General features: G+C 41.5%; 1 protein-coding gene across 24 annotated transcripts in view; it reads right to left on the reverse strand.

The window, feature by feature from the left end:
- Nucleotides 1-1,864: 1,864 nt before the first annotated feature.
- The window catches only part of Nrcam (neuronal cell adhesion molecule), a 253,726-nt gene continuing 235,907 nt past the window's right edge, over nucleotides 1,865-19,683 (reverse strand). For all 24 annotated transcript variants that reach the window (XM_057782692.1, XM_057782690.1, XM_057782688.1 and 21 more), the window contains 3 exons: nucleotides 17,151-17,282; nucleotides 16,179-16,257; nucleotides 1,865-8,802 (listed from right to left, as the gene is read on the reverse strand). In XM_057782692.1, coding sequence (XP_057638675.1) covers nucleotides 8,565-8,802; nucleotides 16,179-16,257; nucleotides 17,151-17,282 — 449 coding nt within the window. In that variant the 3' untranslated portion in view covers nucleotides 1,865-8,564. The remainder of the gene's footprint in view (nucleotides 8,803-16,178; nucleotides 16,258-17,150; nucleotides 17,283-19,683) is intronic.

Here is a 19,683-nt window from a genome sequence, read left to right on the forward strand (position 1 = left end):
TGCAGCCATGTGACCTTTGGGAAGAAAAGGAATGCTGTCTCACAGGCTAGAAAGAACATGAAATGGGTATGGTGTGCACATTGCCTAGCATGGGGCTTGGCACTTAACAGGCGCTGAAGGTAAGTTTCTTATTTTCTTCCTCCTTTCCATCCTACCACAGCAATTTCATGCTAAATAAAAAGGAACGGAATCTGAAAATACAAACCAGGCAGACATTGCATGGCTGTTTGCATTTGGGAACAAAATGTGAAAGATTGTAATTTGCTAAAGATTGTTTCTTAGTGTTCTTGGGCTGCCAGAATAAAGCACTAGTTACCAGTCTGGATGGTTTGAACCACAAACATCTATTATCTCAGGATGCGATTTATTTTGTAAAAGCTGGAAGAGAAAGATAAAGGGGCTGGCTGCTTGTTCCTAGTGAGGCCTCTTTTCTTGGTTTGCAGATTGTCTCCTTTAGTCCACGCCTTCATATGGCAAAGAAAGAGGGATGGAGGGGAGAGAGGGAGAAGTTGAGGAAGAGGGGGTGAAGAGGAGAGACAGAGGAGAAAGGAGAGGAAGGAGGAGAGGGAGGGAGGAGAGAGAGGGGTACATAGGGAGAGACAAGTGTAGGGAGAGGGGAGAAAAGAGGATAGAGGGAGAGAGGAAGGGAAGGAAGTAGGAAGGAAAGTGGAGAGGAGAGAAGGTGAGGAGAGAGGAAGAAGGGAGGAGAGGTGCTATTTGTAGACATGACAGTGTGGGATACACAATCCTTGTGTAGCCTGGAAAAAGAGGAGTGACCTTATTCTCGTGAAGGGACCTAAAAGAGAACCCAGCAAGGAGAAGCAAATGTAGATTACTTGTGCCATATCAATCACATCTCATTTAGATGGGAGATGGAAAGCCAAGAGATAGGATTTTGCTTAAAAGAGGCCCCGGATTTCTGGAAGGAGTAAGGTTGATTGTAGTGGCATTTCAATTGCATTTTAATAAATAAAGACTGCATGAAGATCTGAGAGTCAAACACTCCCACTGGTCAACCTTACAGACCAGGCAATGGTAACACGCACCTTTAATCTCAGTAGCCATAATGACACACACCTTTAATCCCAATAGCCACATTAGTTGCCATAGAAACTGGGCGGTGCATGCCTTTAATGATGGTGGTGCACACCTTTAATCACAGTGGCACATGCCTTTAATCCCAGCCCTAGAGAGGAATATAAAATGGGAAAAAAACAGCTCTCAACACACAGTCTTATTCTAAGATTCTGGAGGCAGGATCGCCATTTCGGACTAAGGTTGAGGTAAGAGTCAGTGGTTGGTTGTTTTGCTTTTCGTATCTTCAGATTTAACCCCAATTTCTCTATCTGAGTGTTTATTAATCGTGCTTCAGATGATGGTAAAATTCCAACCTTAGAAAGGTTCCAAAGGAGGCTTGTCACAGTCAGAACTGAGAAGCCTCTTCTGCATCAGGATCAGCTGTCTATACCCCAATATGGTGATGCTGGCCAGGCAGGGCTCTTGGGGATTGAGTTGGCAGTTGACTAGGAATACAAATGTAGCAACTGTATGAATGAAAATCAAATATTACTTTATTTCTAAGGTGAACATCAAATCTGGATCTTGTATTTGCCATCCATATTTGGGTGCTCATATTCTACCTCATTAGGGTCCTTGAGGCCACCCAACCAAGAAAGTCTGGGTATGCTCTGTAACCTTGGCTTGACCTACAACGCCATGCTCAGCTGAACAGGTAGAGGAGAAGGGCACCAGGGACTTCTGAGAGGACAGGGTGATCTCTCACATGAAGAAAAGGCAGAAGCTGGGTCCCCTCCTCCTCTGCCCCATCCTAGGGAAAGCAGTCGAAAGAAAGAGAGCGAGCCTGTAAGGGGAGGAATCACCTGTGTCCACTTTATTTTCCTTTCAAAATCAAATCAACTTTATTGAGATACAACATATATAACAAAGCATACTGACTTTAAGCATACAATTTTTGAGTTCTGATGAACGAATACCCCTATAACTATCCTCACAACCAAAATATCCATCATCTCTCAGAGTTTTCTCTGCCTCCCAGAGGTAATTCCCTCTGCAAACCCCAATCCCTAGCAGCCACAGTCTGCTTCCTGTCCTTGGAGAAAAGTTTAACCTGCTTCAGTGTTCCATATCAGCAAAAGCTCTGTGTTTGGTTTCCCTTAGTGGCGTGAAATACTTGTGCTTACTGATGGCTGGTGGTCTGAACATTGGGCACAGTTCAAAAATTTGTCTAACCACTTACCTACCATGGGCACTTGAACGACTATTTGAAGATCTTTTTTCTATTATGAAAACTACCTCGTCCCTTTCTTTAATCTCAAAGCTAAGTCTTTCCCATTCCTCCAGATGGGATAGGAGAGAGGCTGAGTGCCATGTTCCACACAAGCTAGTGTGTTTCAGAATCAGAGGGACTTTTAGAACGCCAGATGCAGGTTTATGCCTGCAGAGTTCCTGAATCGATTGATGGGGGGCAGGGCAAGTATGTGATTCTAACAACCGATGCTGCCACTCTGGGGAACACCTGGCGTTGATGGTCTTGTAGCATCCTTGAAGAACAGGAGGTTATATGACCACGGTTTGAGACTTTACTCATCTCAAACCTCGTTTATACACAACTCTATTTACCATTCAGACAAACATAAGCTTTATGGAGGTGTCTGTGATACCATAATTTAGTTGTTTTAACTATAAAACTCAAGACATTTTAGTACTTCAGGAAGAGCCCTTGCACCAAGTTGAAGTAAATCCTTGCCTCCACCTCCCCCAGCCCCGGATAGCAATCTACCTCCTGTTTTCACACATTTGCCTTTCTGAGCAGTTCAAGTAAATGAGAATAGTGGCTTTGTGCTTGGCATTTAAAATGCAGTGTTCTTGGAGACCCCTCCTATTGTTGTGTTCAGCAGCCCTTTATAGAACACACCGGGTAGCGTTTCATCTGACCAGGTAGCTATACCTCTATTCATATGATATACTCATTTTCTTCAGGTGTTCATCGCTCACAGCCCACTGGGCTTGTTTCCTAGCAGTTATGACTGATACTTAGTGAACACGAATATGCAAGCCCATGGTTAGATGTAGATGTTCACTTCTCTTGGGTCTAGATTTATGAATTGCATTGTGGCCACATGGTAAATTTATATTCAATATTTAAAGAAACTGATAAACACTTTCCAGAGTGGCTGCGCCATTTTGTATTCCCACCACCAATGTGTGAGCATTCTACACGGCTCTCTAGATTCATTTTATGTGGGGCACATGAGAGAATTTGAGCTCCACCATTGCGCTGTGTTGAGGACTCTATTTGAAATACCATTCCGTGACTACTTATACAGTAGCAAAGTATAATATGGCCAACATCAGTTTCCACACTGGTTGCACATTAGAATCACCTGGGGACGCTTTCCTAGTGAGGGTGAAGGTTCAGATCAGGTACTGAAAACAGTGAACATCCACTGTGGGCCAGGGCAAACAGACGCTGGGCTTTTAAAACTGCCAGGTGATTTCAGTGAGCCAGCTGATAAGCACTGATGAAAAAAAGTCTCTTGTTGAGCCCTCAAAGAGACAACGAGGCACACACTTAAGAGCTGAAGAAAGACACGGTCTACAGGACATACCGAATGGAAAGAACAAAAGGGATGGACTGTCTGGTCGACAGTGGCTTCTATGATTAGTCCCCTTATACATTTCCTGGTATCAGTTCAACCATCTGGCCATGAAGCAGAGGAGAACTGATGAAGGCTGTGGGATTAAGACTGTTTCTGAGACTTGAGCTGTTTAAAGTCAGTGGATAGCCAGAAAAGCAGGGGCAGGGGTGACCAGTGGGTGGCATCTCTCAAGGAGGAGTTGTCCAGACCCTGTTGGAAACATCCTACTTTCATCCTTTTTTAAATAATTTATTATGATTTATTCAACTTTATTTTATGTGCATTGGTGCGAAGTTGTCAGATCCCCTGAAACAGGAGTTACAGACTGTTGTGAGCTGCCATGTGGGTGCTGGGAATTGAACTGGGAAGAGCAGTCAGTCAGTGCTCTTAACCGCTGAGTCATCTCTCCAACCCCCCTACTTTCATTCTTGCAATGGCCTTTCCCTTGCTTCCAACTGAAGACAGCCCCCTGCTTTGCAGAGACAAGCAGGTCCTGTTACTGGATTTCCAGGGAGGCCCTTTCTCCCCCTCCTGTTGGCTACATTGAGAGTTTCTGGATGGTGTGCCACCCTCAGCGCCTTGTTCTTCTTCCTTAGCAATTCTGGGGCCCATGGCTAAAGCCGCTGCCCTTAATCTGAGGAGTTTCTTAACCCTTTCGTTCGCTCCTCACTTTCCTGTTTCTTCATTAATACTAAATAGGCATGACACAACAGGGTCCTCAGGCCCAGCTAGACTGGCCGCTGCATCTAGGCAGGCATGCTGGCCTCGCTGTGGCCAGCTTGTCCACTGACTTTTCTATGGTTTGTCCTTGCCTTTCACTTTTCAGCTCACATTTTGTTCCTGGGGCCTCTTTCCCGACCACCGTGTTCAGACTCCTTTCCATTTTGAGCTCTTTCCTGAGTGTGGACTTGCACCCATCCAGGTGATCATCTGATTGTCCCTGTCTGCGCACACTGGACTCCAGGCCACAGCGGAGCAGGACCCACTTCCGGTTTTGTTTGTGTTTCATCCTGGCTTTAGCCGGTGTTCAGATTACTCTTTTGTTCCTAGGACCCACAGGATTGGAGGGGAAAGGCGTATTAGACTAGCCATCATCTACCCCAACATTATCTACCTGAGGAAACCATTATCTAAATGGTTAGAGGGGGTGGTGGTGCAGGGCCTTAACGCTGGCAAATGGCCCAGTCTGTACAAATCCTTACTTCTCTCTGGGCCACTGATCTTTCCTCCCCACTAAGCCACTATTCAGTACGAATACTGCAGTGACATTCTCTGCTCTTCCCTCCCCTTCTCTTTAGTGAATCCTAAGAGCTCTGGGTGGTATTTAGACTGCTTTTGTGTGTGTTCTATTCAATAACAAACATCAAACCATTGGTGGCCGACAAAAATAGTGTCTTTGGAGAAAGGGATTAATGCCGTTTTAAGGACTCCTATCTCTTATTGTCTCACACAGACACCTGACAAAGCTGGCCAGTGAACTCCAGGGCAATTCCTTCCCTGAACCGCCCAGGCTGAAGCCCAATCAAGAGAAAAACTATGCAAAAGGCTCACAAACCTCACGTTTCCTCTCTGGAAAGGGTGAGCTCACTAGGGAGAGCTGCAGTCCCATGTCTTTCTTTGCAGCAGACGATCATTTTCTGCTCCGTCGGGTTATCCTTTGATTATCCAAACTGATTGGGACAGTATCCCTAGGCGGCTTTCTCTAGTTTTCTTTTGTGCAGAATAAAGCAAGGCGCGCCCTCTGGTGGTCAGCGGTGGGAACGTCTCGAGCGGGAGCGATGCATTCCTTAGATAAAGAATCCCTGAGTTCCTGGACTCCCCTCATCTCAAAAGTCGTTAAAAACCACCCTAACAGCCGGGAGGCAGAGGCAGGCGGATCTCTGTGAGTTTGAGGCCAGCCTGGTCTACAAAGGAAGTTCCAGGACAGGCTCCAAAGCTACAGAGAAACCCTGTCTCGGAAAAACCAAAAAAATAAAAAAATATAAAAAAAAAAAACCACCCTAACAAAATGGTTTATACCGCTTTATAACTACCAGATCTTTCTGAAGCTATGCTTATTCTTTTACAGCCCCTGTTGCCACAGAGCCCTGACATGATGCAGAATGCAGGTGCACCTTTGTTAATCTGGGGTACAGTGAAGAGGAGAAGTGAGGGAGCCATGAACGTGGCTTCTGTAGGAGGAATTCTGAGCTCTATTAGATAGCTCTGTGCTATCTAAATAACCAAGAGGGCAAGGCGAGTCTCCTGAGTGTAGTGCTGGGACCAGGGGCCTGGGACTAGGGCAGGTAATGGAATGTTGGTAATTGCTAAGCTTGGGCTATTCGCACACCTATACGGCTTGGAGACAGAAGAATGAGGGTGGCCAAAAGGAAGTGGATGACATAGGTATGTGTTCAGACTCTCACCAAGCAACCATGTTAAGAAATACAAATTGTGCTTGAGGCAGGAGGAGGTCTGAGCTGGTGGAATGGGCTGGTCATCACTCACTGGGCACCAGCAATTGGGCATTTTTAAGAAAGAACACAATGTGATTTCATTTCCTTTCCTCCAAAGACTGGAGCTATCTCTTTTTGCTTAGCCCCTAACCTTTCATTAAAAAGTCTGGATTATGCTGTTTTATTAATTCTTATATTCAGTTTTGTGATAATGTCCTAGGCCTTTCAAAAAATAAAGCAAAAATGTCAAAATTTCTTCAAAACCTTTTTGAAAATCAGGTTTGAAGGAGCTAAAACTCAACGATAGTCACTCTCTGATGGCAATCTGGTCACATGTCCTTGCTCTGTGCACAGATGATCACTAGTTACACCTGGTCATTCCCACTCCACTGGGAACACGGCAGAGTTCAAAAGGGGGAGGGATGTTAGAACCACATTTAATTTTGAATACAAGTCTGTCATGATCTGCAAAGTGACATCTTCATGCACAGAGACATTTAGCATCTCTTGCTAGAAGAACAGAGACTACACATGTATTTATTTTTCTCTGAAAAACACTGAAGTAACTTTAGTCTCTGTGCTTTCTGGTGTCTAGGCAAGCCTGTCTTATTCTTTGTATTTCCCATTGATAGGCTGGTTGGGGATAGTAAATGTGAAGCCATGAGAGTATTTAGGGCTGCTTCATTTAGGGATCACTTTAAAGCAAGTTTTACTGGTATACATCAAAGACATTAGGTAACAAATCCTACTGTACTCCATCGGTTAATGCTGAGGATCTCGGTCAGAAACTGGCTGACACAGTGGAGAAAATAGCTCACGATTTCAGTTTCACAGCAAAAGAAGAAAAACCCAAAGTAGGCATTTGCTGTTTTCAGACCCTTACACTGCATTAATTAATGAGCCTGCGTCTCACACAGCAGAACATAAACATTACTTGCGTGTTTATTCGCACGTAACACCTCTAAGCGTATAGCATCTACACTTTCCGAATATTTACAAATTCAACAGAATATCTACATAGAAAAAGCTTTACTTAAAATTAAACTTGATGCAAGTTATGAGAAACCAATTTATTGGCAAGTGAATTTGAGCATTCCTTCAACCATAGGTTGTCATAGATTTTTACACTGGAGGTAAGTCATCTCTTACACACTGTTTATGACTGTGGTAGGGTATATGCATTTATTCTTTGACTGCTGGCCTAATTAAGCCAGGTTTTGCAGATTCTGGAGTGTGCCTGTTGCAGTTTGCACATATACTGTTGAGTGCTGCAGTTTGGAAGCTCATATAGGTATACCGGAATCTCTGTTCGCATGCTGTTGTGTGTTTTAGTTCTAGAATCATGTGTTTTTCATCCATTTTCAACCTCAATTTTCGTCTTCAATATAGCTTGTTTGGCTAGAAACAACAAAAGACCACGGGCCCATCATGTTCTCAGGCTAATGACAGAGCTTTCTTTGTTTTTGATATTTATAGGGGAAAGCCCCTTCAAATAAACTTGTTTTTACTTTCCCAGCTTTCCAGCACTTTGGTTCTCACTGCCAATGCCTTTTTAAAGTTCCTCCCTCCCAACAGCAGTCGCACCGGATGGAGCTGCTCAGATTGGCCAATCTAGAGCGCAGGTGTCAGGGGACGCCGAGTGTCTGAAGGCCCTGCACAAGGCTCGCCCTGCATCTTCTAGACTAAGATCTGAAATCTAACTCGAGAGTTGTCTTCAGTTCTTTCTGTACGGCACACACGCCAGAGGGGATCACAAAATGTCATGTTTATGCCCCCAAACGACTGGACACAGAGAGGGTAAGAAGTGGGACACTGTCACTGTAACCTGGAAGGTTAAGAAGCCTAGGAAGTAACAGGAGCAAAGAAGAGGTGGCGGAGCCTCGGTGAGCATTAGCAGATTCTTGTCATAATTAATTCACACAGGAAGTATTTACTGTACACACTGTTCCTAACAGTCTCCCGGAAAGACTAACAACAACAGCTAGACATAGTCACGAGTTTCACAACAATGTCCACAGAGACATTGGAGCTCTAGAGAACGCTACAGGAACACTCTCCACAACAACAATGGAATTCATACTTAGGGTTCAGCTGAGGATAGTGGCACTAAGTACCTGACCATGTCGCCATCACATCCGCGGTGTGTCCTCTGTGCGGCATGTTTCATGCAGCTTATGGAGCTGTATCCCGCACAGGGAATGACGGGAGCTGTGGATGATGTTGGATTTTTTTTTTAATCAGTTCCAAGGAAATTGAGAAAACCCACTCTGAACAACCAAATGTATGCACGTTGTACCCCAGTTCACATTAACGTATCTCGTGACTGAGTTGTGTTCTTGCTTTGCTCTCATAATACTCACAGACAGCAGAAAACATCCTTTCTACCCATGTGTCCATAGGCTGAGAGGGACGAGAAGAGCTCAGGAAAGACATTCCAGAGAAATGGGACATTGGCGCAGAGCCTAAAGACTTAAACAAAGGAGTTCATGGCGTTGACAGGTGAAGGGGCCTCTGAGCTCTCATTGCCCTCGGCTGGTTCTTTCTCTTTCTTACCACTGTATTGTCCAATAAAGGAGCCATCCTCATTGAACTGGCCATTCACCCCCTCTCCATAGTCAACCAGGCTATCGTCACTATCTTCTTTCTTCACAGTCCTGTCTGAAGGTGTTCGGCTTCCTTTTTTCAAAGGCTTGTGATCTTCTGCATCGCTGGAAAAAAAAAAGAAAAAGAAAACAGAAAAGATTTCGGTAAGACTGGCATTGAGGCAAAGCGCCTTGTTTTTACAGATCGTGCATGCAAATTATGAAAAAGCATATGGAGTCCTGAGCTACTGCGGCCAAATCTAACTGCCAGGTGCACTCCAGAGGCGAGGGCTCTACTGAGATGGAGATCAGGCACAGAGATGGTTGGATCATGGTCTGCAGCGGAGAAGATGGCTTTTCGATTGTGCGTGCTAATTTAAATGAGAGATTCCTATGCCTGATTGGAAGGCAATCCAGGAGCAATCACAAGCATTAAAAAGGGGAGGTTTAAATACAACAGAAACCCATCACTGTTTCAATTCAGAGGAGCAGGGCAGAGCTCAGGACAGTGGCCAGTTAGTGTGTTAAATTGTAGAACATCTCTGATTCCTTGGATGCAAATGGAACATGATTTTGGTTACATGTGAAACATGGATTTTTTTTTTCCTAAGCCAGAAGGAGAAGCAAAATTCTGAAGTTCAAATAATTTTGTTATTGAGTGCAGGCCAGATTCGTGAACTTCAGCCTTACCTTTCAAAAGACCTAGAAATCCATTAAAAGGAGGCAGAGGAAACAAATGAGAACAGCCTAAGAAGGAAAGCACAGTCCTTATATGGATAGCTCACAATATTTTTTCTGAAGAATTTTTGGTCAATTGGTAAAGCTTTATTAATTTGGAAAGATAAACACTGTACGTTAAAAGCACTATACTTGAACTGTAAGCAGCATGCTCCCAAACACTAAAGGGGGTGAGTGCTTCCAAACTCACAAAAACAAATATGTCCTATCTTCTGATTAACCAGTTTCTCACATCTCCTCTGTGCTATGCACACACTACAGGGTCCAAGGTTTGTACTTCGGCAAAGCATTATGGGAGCCTTTTATTATTTTGCTTATTTCTTTGCTGAACCCTTAAGCACAACTTCTGAAAGCAAAAGTGTGTATTGTGTTTAAGAATGTCCACCAGCATGGCCACATATGTCACTGAATTTAAGATCATCCACTAATAGGGTCATATACATAGGTACAGTGACTGACTCCTTAACAAGTAACATTTGGGAAAAAAATAGCCAAAAACTGTGTGAAATAGGCTCTTACTTGTCTAAGAGTCCTGATGTACTTGATGAACAAAGGGGTCACTGTAACTTCAGTGTTTTAACAAAAATTGGTGCTAAGATCATTGTTAGCAAGACTGATTCTTTTTTTTCCTAGTCAAGCTCCAAGATTTAAAAATAAATAAGTCTGTTTCCTTTGGCAATACCTTCTGCTAGCAATCTCTTACTTTTCTCTCCAAGAAAAATATGTCAAACTTTCATGTGCTATCAAAAATGACCTGTTCAGCTAATACACAAGTACACACTGCCATCTGAACAATCTGCACAACTTGGTGACATCAGAGATCATTGAAGTGGCCTGTTGAGGGGAGCATTTCCGAGGACATAACACCCACAAAACCCAACTTATTATAGAAGCAGCTTACATGACATCTTTGAGATTTAGCTGTGAACTTCTGTACTTTACTTGAATACCTCTAATGTGTATGCCCCTAAAGAGTTCAGTGACAAGCAGCATTTTGCCAACTGAGTTCCACTTATTACTCTACTTATTGGAAATAACAGCCTCAGGAATACATTATAGGAAGATGCTCATTATGTCATTTCTTTGATCCTGTCTTCCCTTCATCTAACATTCACTAAGTACCTACTCTAAAGCAGATGTCATTCTGGCTTTGGGCATATAGAAACAAGCAACACAGACTAAAATGCTGACCTTATAACCAGTGTGGTAAAGTGTAGTTAATAACCAACATGGTAAGGAAAATTCATTATGCCAAATGATCAGTACTGCAGAGAATCTAGAGTTGAGTAAAGAGACAGAAGGGAAGAGGAGGCGGGGCTGACAGAAGCTATGCAGGGAAGGTCTTGTTCAAAAGCACCATCTGATCAAGGGTCTAAGAGCTAAGTTGGCCATGTAGATGACTAGAGCAAGATCAATTATGGCAAAAGCATCAAGCAGCACAGATGATCTGTAGCAGGGCGGCCTGGCATGTTCTATGAGTGAGGGAGAAAGAGAGTAGTTGGAGGTAGGAGGTGTAGACCAGGGTTCCATGGACACTGACAAGCCTCTGTTTAAGAGATGGAGGCACTGGGGGTGTTTCCATGGGTGAGAAATGCAGTCTGACCCATACTACTCCAAAAGCATGAACTCTGTCATCCAATGTTGACAGTAGCCTGCCCTTGAGAAAAGGAGTTGGTAAACTCCTGCAAACTGGAGCCACACCCACGTGTGACTTCTTTACTGCTGATGCTCATGGCTCCCTTTCTGCTACATCAGTAGAATTGCAGGTAAGACTATGTGGGCTACAAAATCTAGAACATTGGCCAGGGGCTCTTGAAAAGGGTGAGTCTGCAAAGCTCTGCAGTAGAGTCGTGAGATTGTTTCCATCATTCGGGAGAGAGATGACTCTAGTTTGGACCAGGGTGGAAGGTTGAAGAAGTTTATACAGAGTGCTCATATTGTGGTCATATTTTGGAAATTAGAGAAAGGAGGACTTCCTGATGGATTGGTTATGGAGCAACAAGAAAGATGATGGCATAAGGATGTCTGGAAGAAACCAGAAGTTTGGCATTACTCCCGTTCACTGTGCTGCAAAGCATGCTCAGAAAAAGATCCAAAGTTTGACTTGCACTTGTTAAAGCTTGTCCATGTCAGAAGCACCACTCTGTAATAATGTTGTGAGACTTTCTGATGACAATGATATGTAAAACCAACAAAAATGCCACAAAAAGTCAAGCTATAGGCAAATGCAACTGATGAACTTAGACAAGGAGACCTGAACTTATAACAAGTCAAATGTAGCCAACCACTGAAGAGATAAAATAGCATATCCAAGTTGGATCAAGTTTAGGAATGCAAGTTTGACTTAGAATGAAAGTATAATTTATGAAATTTAACATTTTTACTTTTGTAGAAACAAAGTAAAACCATTATCATCACAGTAGATTTAGGCTAAAGAATATGACAGAGTTCAACACTCATTCATGAAGAAAACTTTAATACCCTAGAAAGGGAAAGCGTTTCTATTAATCTTGTTAAGGATGCCTATGTGAAAACTGTAGTGAACAGAATCCTTGATGGCCATTGCCGAACTGTTCTGCTTGGAATCATAAATAATGGCAAGGATGGTCTTGTCTCTTCTTCCTTCTCTCTCTCTTCCTTTTACTCATCCTCTCCCTTCTTTATGTTGTTGGAGACAGGGTCCTATGTAGTCCAGGCTGGCCTAACACTCTCAACCTTGCTATGTAGCTGAAGATGACTTTGAACTTCTCATATTCCTGGCCTTGCTGCCCAAGTGCTAGGAATACAGACATGGGCTACCACATTTGGCTGTTTTCAGCACTACTAATAAAAATTACCCAGGAGTATCAAGCAATACGATGAGAAAAAGCAATAACAGTTCACACACCCATCAAGTTGCTGGTAGTTCTCTATATCCATCACTAGATTATCAACTCCCAATGAGGGGCCAAATTCTATTGTGCTCAATTTTTCTAAGATCTATAGTATGCACTCTAGAAACATCCATTGGGTAAATTTATGTTAAAATTACAATAGAAGAGACTAAGAATATTTCAGATATGCTTTAGAATTCTAACAATTTTTTTTCATTCTTTCTTAATGTTATAGTAGCAGACAAAGCATTGGCTTATATTTTTTATTCTTTCATACTGAGAATATATTTTAGGGAGTTCATTCATTTCTTTCCCTGTGGTGCTTGGTTCGCATCCATGAAATGTTTACCAAAATAAAAACCAGCAACCGTAAATAAGTCTGATAATTACATATGATTTTCTTGCAGCAACCATCCTATTATGATCAAATTACACAACGGTGTTATTGACATCCATGCATTCAAACCTTGTGCTGGCACGCTTTCAAAGTTCATCATTATTTTCTTACATCCAGTTCATATTTGTGAGCACGATAAGCTTGAAGTATGTAACAAGCGAAACAGCACGGTCTGTATCAGCCAGACTTTGAGAAAGAGTTAGCAAGCTGGCATCAGGGCTGTGGTCACAGGAATGGCAAGATTCCCATAGCAAAATCACACAGCACAGGCATATACGGTTTACAGCCTAGGCTCACTCTTGTTTTTAGAGAGAATGCATCTAAAGAATAAGGAAATACTTACATTGTTGGCTGCACTGTTTCTTTGATTTTTCTATATGCTAGTAAGGATGCAGATCCTACTGTCTGTATAATTAAAGAGACAAACAAAGAAAGCTGCAGGCTTCTGAGAGAGGGTAGCTGCTTAGGGATGGGTGTTGGAGTGAGGGTATGGGGATACAGTACATGGAAAAAAATCAGATTTGGCCATTATGGGAGTTCCATCCCTCTTTGCACTACAACATTTTCTCTGGTTTGGAGCCAATGAGGTAGAATTGTTCCATCCTCAGGCTAGAGAATGTGTGAAACACAAATGGAATTAATTTACATTTTGACAATAGTACTAATTGTGTGTCAGCATGAGACTAGCGTTATAGTTCTTTTTCAGAATTCTGGAGATTAAGATTCGATAAGAAATACAGAGCTCGAAACTTCTAGCAGGTGCAAAGTAGAGAAAGGACCCGGGTGATTTAGGGAAAAGAATAAAACTCAAATGTACCATTACAACAAATAATTCTCCATAAATAGTTGGAACCATTTTCATTAATTATGACTCTTAGATTGAAAGGGCCTAAATGGGAAGAACCAAAGGAAATAAACCTGAGGAAATATCTGAGTGCCTAAGGCCGAGGTCACATCCACAACAATGGCCAAGAATCTAGGAGATGCAATTTCACATGAATGATTCACGAACTTGAAAATTCATTCAAAATCACACCTCCGAGTTGTGCTTTGAGTTGAAGACATCCATCAGAACTTTATTTCCTTTGGCTTCTCCAGGATTAATGTCACTACATGAGCGACAAGAGTTTTTGTCTTCATGTCTATTGGGCTTCTATTCAAAGGCCCAAACGGAAAGTCTCTATATCCTGAGAAACTTTGGCAGAAGCCAAAGACAGCCATCTGAAAACGCTTCACAGACACAGCACACGTATGAATTAATGCTGAGACAAAGAAATGAGAGCTGGTAGATGTAAATCTAGTCATGACTATGAAGATACGAGCCAGACACTTGCTATGTACTGCTCCGAAAACAGAACCATGCTGGTAGCACACACCAGAAAGAAACCTCTGAAGATGTTCGGATGCTAGAAATTTTGTCTACATGATGAAAATTGAGAAGGATATAAATTAGGTATCATAAAGGAATCAGAGGCAATGGCTAAGTTGAAAGAAAAATTAATAGCCTCTTGATTCCAAGCTAGTTCATAAGCCACAACCCTTACTTAAATAAAGGTTAGCCTAGTCACCCAAAGTCACATTGTCCCAGATCTTGGCTTCACATCAATATAATATCAAACCGATATTTTGAGGGCTTTGAAATGAGCAGTACATTGCCACATTTGCTTACGCATGATAAGAATATGAATCCACCAGAACATGAAAAATGCATGACAATGGCTTATTTCTAATTCATGCAAATGTATTTTTTCTGTGTTGAAGATGTAGCTTCATATCAATAAACAAGGGAATGGTGTGCATAGCCTGTATGAGGTCATAGTCACATAAACTGTACAAGGAGGTCCTTTAATTAGTGCCAGCTCACCTGTGCGTGGGAGAAACAGGTCGAAAAGTGAGTTACGCCCGGGAAGATTTTACTCTTACAGAGTGAGACCCAGCTGTCGAGGGCTATGCACACTGGGGGCTGCTCTCGTACACTATGGAAAACTGGTCATAGTGGGTGGGTCCTGTCTTAGGTTTGCAAACCCTTCTGGTTCCACACCCAATACCTGGCATCACCATAACCCTTGCAAGACACTGTTAGGGTATTTTGAACTACAGAAATTGTGAGAGCTTTGAGAAAGCCTCGGCTCCTTCTGTTGAGGAGAGGGGCAGCGTAGGTGCTGAGGCCCAACAAGCTCACACCTGCATGGATACTGCGATGAAAACTCACACTGAAATACATGAATTTTCTGAATCCACTTTACATTTCTTATGTTGGCATTGGCCAACATATGACAATAATATGTCAGTATTATGAATAATACTGATAAGGGAATACCAAAAAATGAGATACAGAGGCAGGTAGTACCTGATGCAAATATCTCTCTACAAAGGTGCCTTGGAAATCACAATAGTGAATCTTTTATTTCACCCAAAAGTATTTTCTTCTATCAAAATAGCCACAACATGAGCTTCATGTATATTAGAAGATTATATTTTATGTCATCAAAAACTAAGTTATAAAAGGTATTCCATAAATAGAGTTATTTCAGGGCATTAAATACATGATAAAACTTACTCTGTTTTTAATGATGTCTAAAGTAATCATTGCTCTCTGTGAAAGACATAAAGTATCAAGGCAAGAATAGTTTCGTGTAAAGAGAATTAAAAGAAGGTAGACAGGTTGTGCTAGATGCTTTTCTTAATATGAAGTTAAATTAAGATTGCAGAATTGGCATTCATTGAGTTAATGTTCTCCATGAATGGCTGTGACAGTTCTTGATAATTAGCAGCTTCTAAAATAGCCTATTTTATGGACTAAAGGTCAGGGAGATGTGTATTATTTAAGAAAAGGCTTTTATAAATCTGAGATTAAAAAGTCTTAGGGGCGGGTATGTAGTTCAGAAGTAGAGCACTCGCCTAGTCTATGCAAAGCTCTGGATTTGGTCCCCAGCACACACATTTACCCATTTGCCTCCACTTTCTCTCTCCCTTGAAGCACCTACAAGACTGAGGTAGTGGGGTTGTGAGTCTGGAGCCAGCCTGGCCTACGTACTGAATCCCAGGTTAGCCTGAACCACATAATGAGATTCAGTCTCAAAACTAAAGTCAAACAGAAGCAGAGGGTAGTCCTGCTAACGTTGGTTTTATAGATGCATGTTTCCCTCACACTGTAAGCTGTGCAGGATTCTTCATGTTCTCACTGCAACACAGTGAGAATCCTAGACTGAACAGCACAGCTCACGCCTCTGGAAAAGATAATATTCCGATCCTAAAGATATGACGACAACGGAAATATTTTTTTACAAGGATGCCCTTGTTTTAATGACAAGCTTTTAGTGACAATATTTTTATCAAGAATGAGGATATATTGACATGGACTTTTTTTCTAAATTAATAACTGCCAGGCAGGGCCTGCTAGTCATTCAATTCTGCTCTCAGAACTCAGCGAGTGTCTGAGAGTAGTGCCTAGTGGGGCAGGGAAAGCAGGGCCAGAAGGAACAAGGGCTCACCTGTACTCTCCAAATGTTCCATCATCTTCCTTCATGGGCTGGATTTCAGGGTCTGCATGAGCATCCTCCTTCTCTTTAACTGAAAAGTTTGAAGTGACAGCATTACCCATTGATCCTGAACTTCCTTATTTAGTATTTGCAGGGGCGAACTGAGACGTGGAAGAAGGATAATCTCTACATACGTAGATACCATGCAGACATGCTTCTGATGTGGCCTTGAGTAGGCTTTGATATTTACTAGATTAATGTACATATCGAGATACTTCAGTCTTTTTCCCCAATGAAGAAATGATTTTTAAGTTTCTCAAGGTTCTTCTATATTTTCCAGTCTATTTATGAGCATATTGCTGGTAACAAACATTTTTGTAAACATGCTCTTATGTAGTGTTTTAAAAAATTAATGTTGCCGGGCGGTGGTGGCGCACGCCTTTAATCCCAGCACTTGGGAGGCAGAGGCAGGTGGATCTCTGTGAGTTCGAGACCAGCCTGGTCTACAAGAGCTAGTTCCAGGACAGGCTCCAAAACCACAGAGAAACCCTGTCTCGAAAAACCAAAAAAAAAAAAAAAAAAAAAAATTAATGTTTTTAATCAGAGGATGAAATGGTCAAGTCAAGAAGACAGGAATTCATCAACCTTGCAGGGACCATAATGCAATGTCACACTTGTTCTTGTATTCTGAAAATTGTACACACTGTCCCCTTCTTCTCCTGTAAAGTGATTTTAGGTCCTACTTCAGTGTTTATAACCTTTTGGGTCCTATGGAAAAAGGCTTCATTGGAAAACTAACTGACATATTTCTCCATGCACCCTAGGACCTGTGATAGTCTCCACAATATAAATATAAAATGGTTTGACCAAGAAATTCATCGTATGGCTCTAAGAAGATATGCTGTGTCTTTTCCTATCTCCGTTATTCTTTTCAGCTTAGCAGATAAATCAGCAGCATTAGAAAGCATTTTGAATCCTTCTTACCTGGATATTTACCACCCTTGTTTCTTCTGACGAAGCAAACGATCAGCAAAATTAAGATGAGGAGGGCGACGGCACACATTAGACCTATGAACCAGCCCTGGGTCGCAATATCCACTTGCCGGCTTGCCATCGCTACAAAACAAACCAATGGCAGCAGTAGAAATGGGTTAATGCCAAGTCAGTTCCATGCTGGTCTCTTCATTAAAAAACAATTGCCACAGTATATGAGCCTCTATGTACTTTTCACAGGATTCCAAATTGGAATCTGTCAATCATCATACAGAAATTACAAACTTAACTTTGAAAAGCCTTCATTATGTAAACATTGAACTAGAGAAATCCCGATGTTAATGAGATTAAATGCTGCTGCACCCTGATAAACACTAGGTTCACACTTACTGCAGCTCCTCACTGTCAGTAGAACTGCATTCTCAAATCAATTAAAATCTATTATTTGGGGCTATAAAGTGGATATGATGTATGAAAGGAATATAAAATTGAATTTTAAACAAAAGAGAATGCATACATCTAATGGAATATTTTCTCTTCAAAAGAAACTACCTTCATGGAAGACTAAAATGTCAATGAAAGGATGAAGCTCTTTTTTCAGTGTTTGGAAATCTTAAAAAAAAAAAAAAAAAAAAAAAAAAAAAAAAAAAAAAACAGAGAGAGAGAAAAGAAAAGGGCTCATGCAAGAAACCTAGCCACCAATGAACACTAGAATAGTTATTTTACACAACACCTCCATTCTGAATGGAAATCCTGAGAATATCAAATCTATTCTCAAAATATTAGTGTTTGTTATTGTCTGGGCTCTATTATCCAAAGAACCTCAAAATATATTTGATCAATAGAACTATTATTGGAATAAATGAACAGTTTGAAGAGAAAATACTCATTTATATACATACAATTCTTTATCTCTATTCTGTCTGAGTAAATGATGTGAAACTTTTTATTTAGCTACTCATAGTATGCAAAAAGCCCATAAGAACAGTTCAGGTCTTATGAAAAAGTGTCAGCCACAATGGACATCAGTGGCTATTCAGACACACCCACGAAGATGGGTTTAAATGTTTGCACGAATCCTTTATTAAAGACCTTTGCCTTTTCTTTTTAACCATAAACAACATAAAAGGCTTTCTTCTTCTGCATCCATACATATGCCTATAGTGTGCCTTTAATCTGAGTTTCTTCTGAAAAAGTTTCACCATTGGATTAGATGTACATGGTCTCTGGATGCAGAAATAAGCACAACCCAGGTTTCCCATGGGCACTGAAAGTAGCATCACATTGTGTCATTTTTGCCACAGGTGGGGCGGGGTGATGGTTGAAATCAAGTGTGAAATGAAATGTAAAGCAATGTCTGGAGATATGTTTAAGAAATGCGATCGAAATAGAAATATATTATTTGGAACATAAACTGAAGGCCAAAAGCCTTTTTCAAACGGTCCCTCTGTGTCTCATTATTCAGAGGATTTTTGAGCTGTATTGTAACCAGGCACATGTAGAACTTGAGTACAGACAGCTCTGGCTTTCATACACATGTCACAGTGGTGGTAGTAGTGATGATGTGGTGGTGGTGGTGATGGCAGTGGTGGTACTGATGATGATGTCAATGGTGGGAATGAAGATGGCAGTGGTGATGATGATGGTGGTGGCTGCGGGGATGCTGATGGTGGTATCAGTGGTGATGATGATGGTGGTGGTAGCAGTGGTGGTACTGATGATGATAACAACAGCTAACAACTTGGACCACTCTTCTGTGCTAAGTACTGTACTTAAGGTGAGATCTCTTTTAATCCTCACAAAAGTCCTCTGAGATGGGCATTATGATAATCCCAAAGCCAGAGAGGGTGAGAACAAGAGATGCCCCAAGAGTTGAAAGGGACCTAATGTCTGTCTGTCCTGTCTAGCTTCAGTTAGTGAGCATGCTACTAAGATCTTTAACTGTCCTGATACAATGCATTCCTGAAAACATGCCCAGACACCAAATCCAGAAATGTATGAATATATAATAAACTGCTTTAGGACAATCCATTTCAGAACAGGTAAATTATTTGAAAAATTCATTAAATTCTCTTTGGAAAAATAGTCTTGGCAATTTGTACAATATCTCTGCATACTTTTATTCAAAACTGACTCCCAAACCACATGACGAAAGTTATTCTAATCATGGGAGCCCTTGATTATGGAATGTTTAATGAATTATGGCATTGTTATAAATAGTTTTAGCATTTATATCTTTCATTAAACCAAATAAGACTGATGGAATAAAAATGTGAGATGCTCGAGAGTTAGCGCTGACACTGCCTTCCACAAATGGAGGCTTTCACAACTGACCCGCTTCCCAGCAGCTACTGCTGAGTAGCTGTGCAAAACTGGCTGCTCCCTGGATAGCTGGCCAAAGATTTTCATGTTAACTTTGAATTTTTGCTTTTATATCAAAGAAAAGAGTGCTTGGCATTTTTCCGATCTATTACTTAAGACTAGTCAATAATAACAAGTGAGCAGGTGTATACATTCATTCATA

This window comes from Chionomys nivalis, chromosome 10 (genome assembly GCF_950005125.1).
Source record: "Chionomys nivalis chromosome 10, mChiNiv1.1, whole genome shotgun sequence".
NCBI classification, from domain to species: Eukaryota; Metazoa; Chordata; class Mammalia; order Rodentia; family Cricetidae; genus Chionomys; species Chionomys nivalis.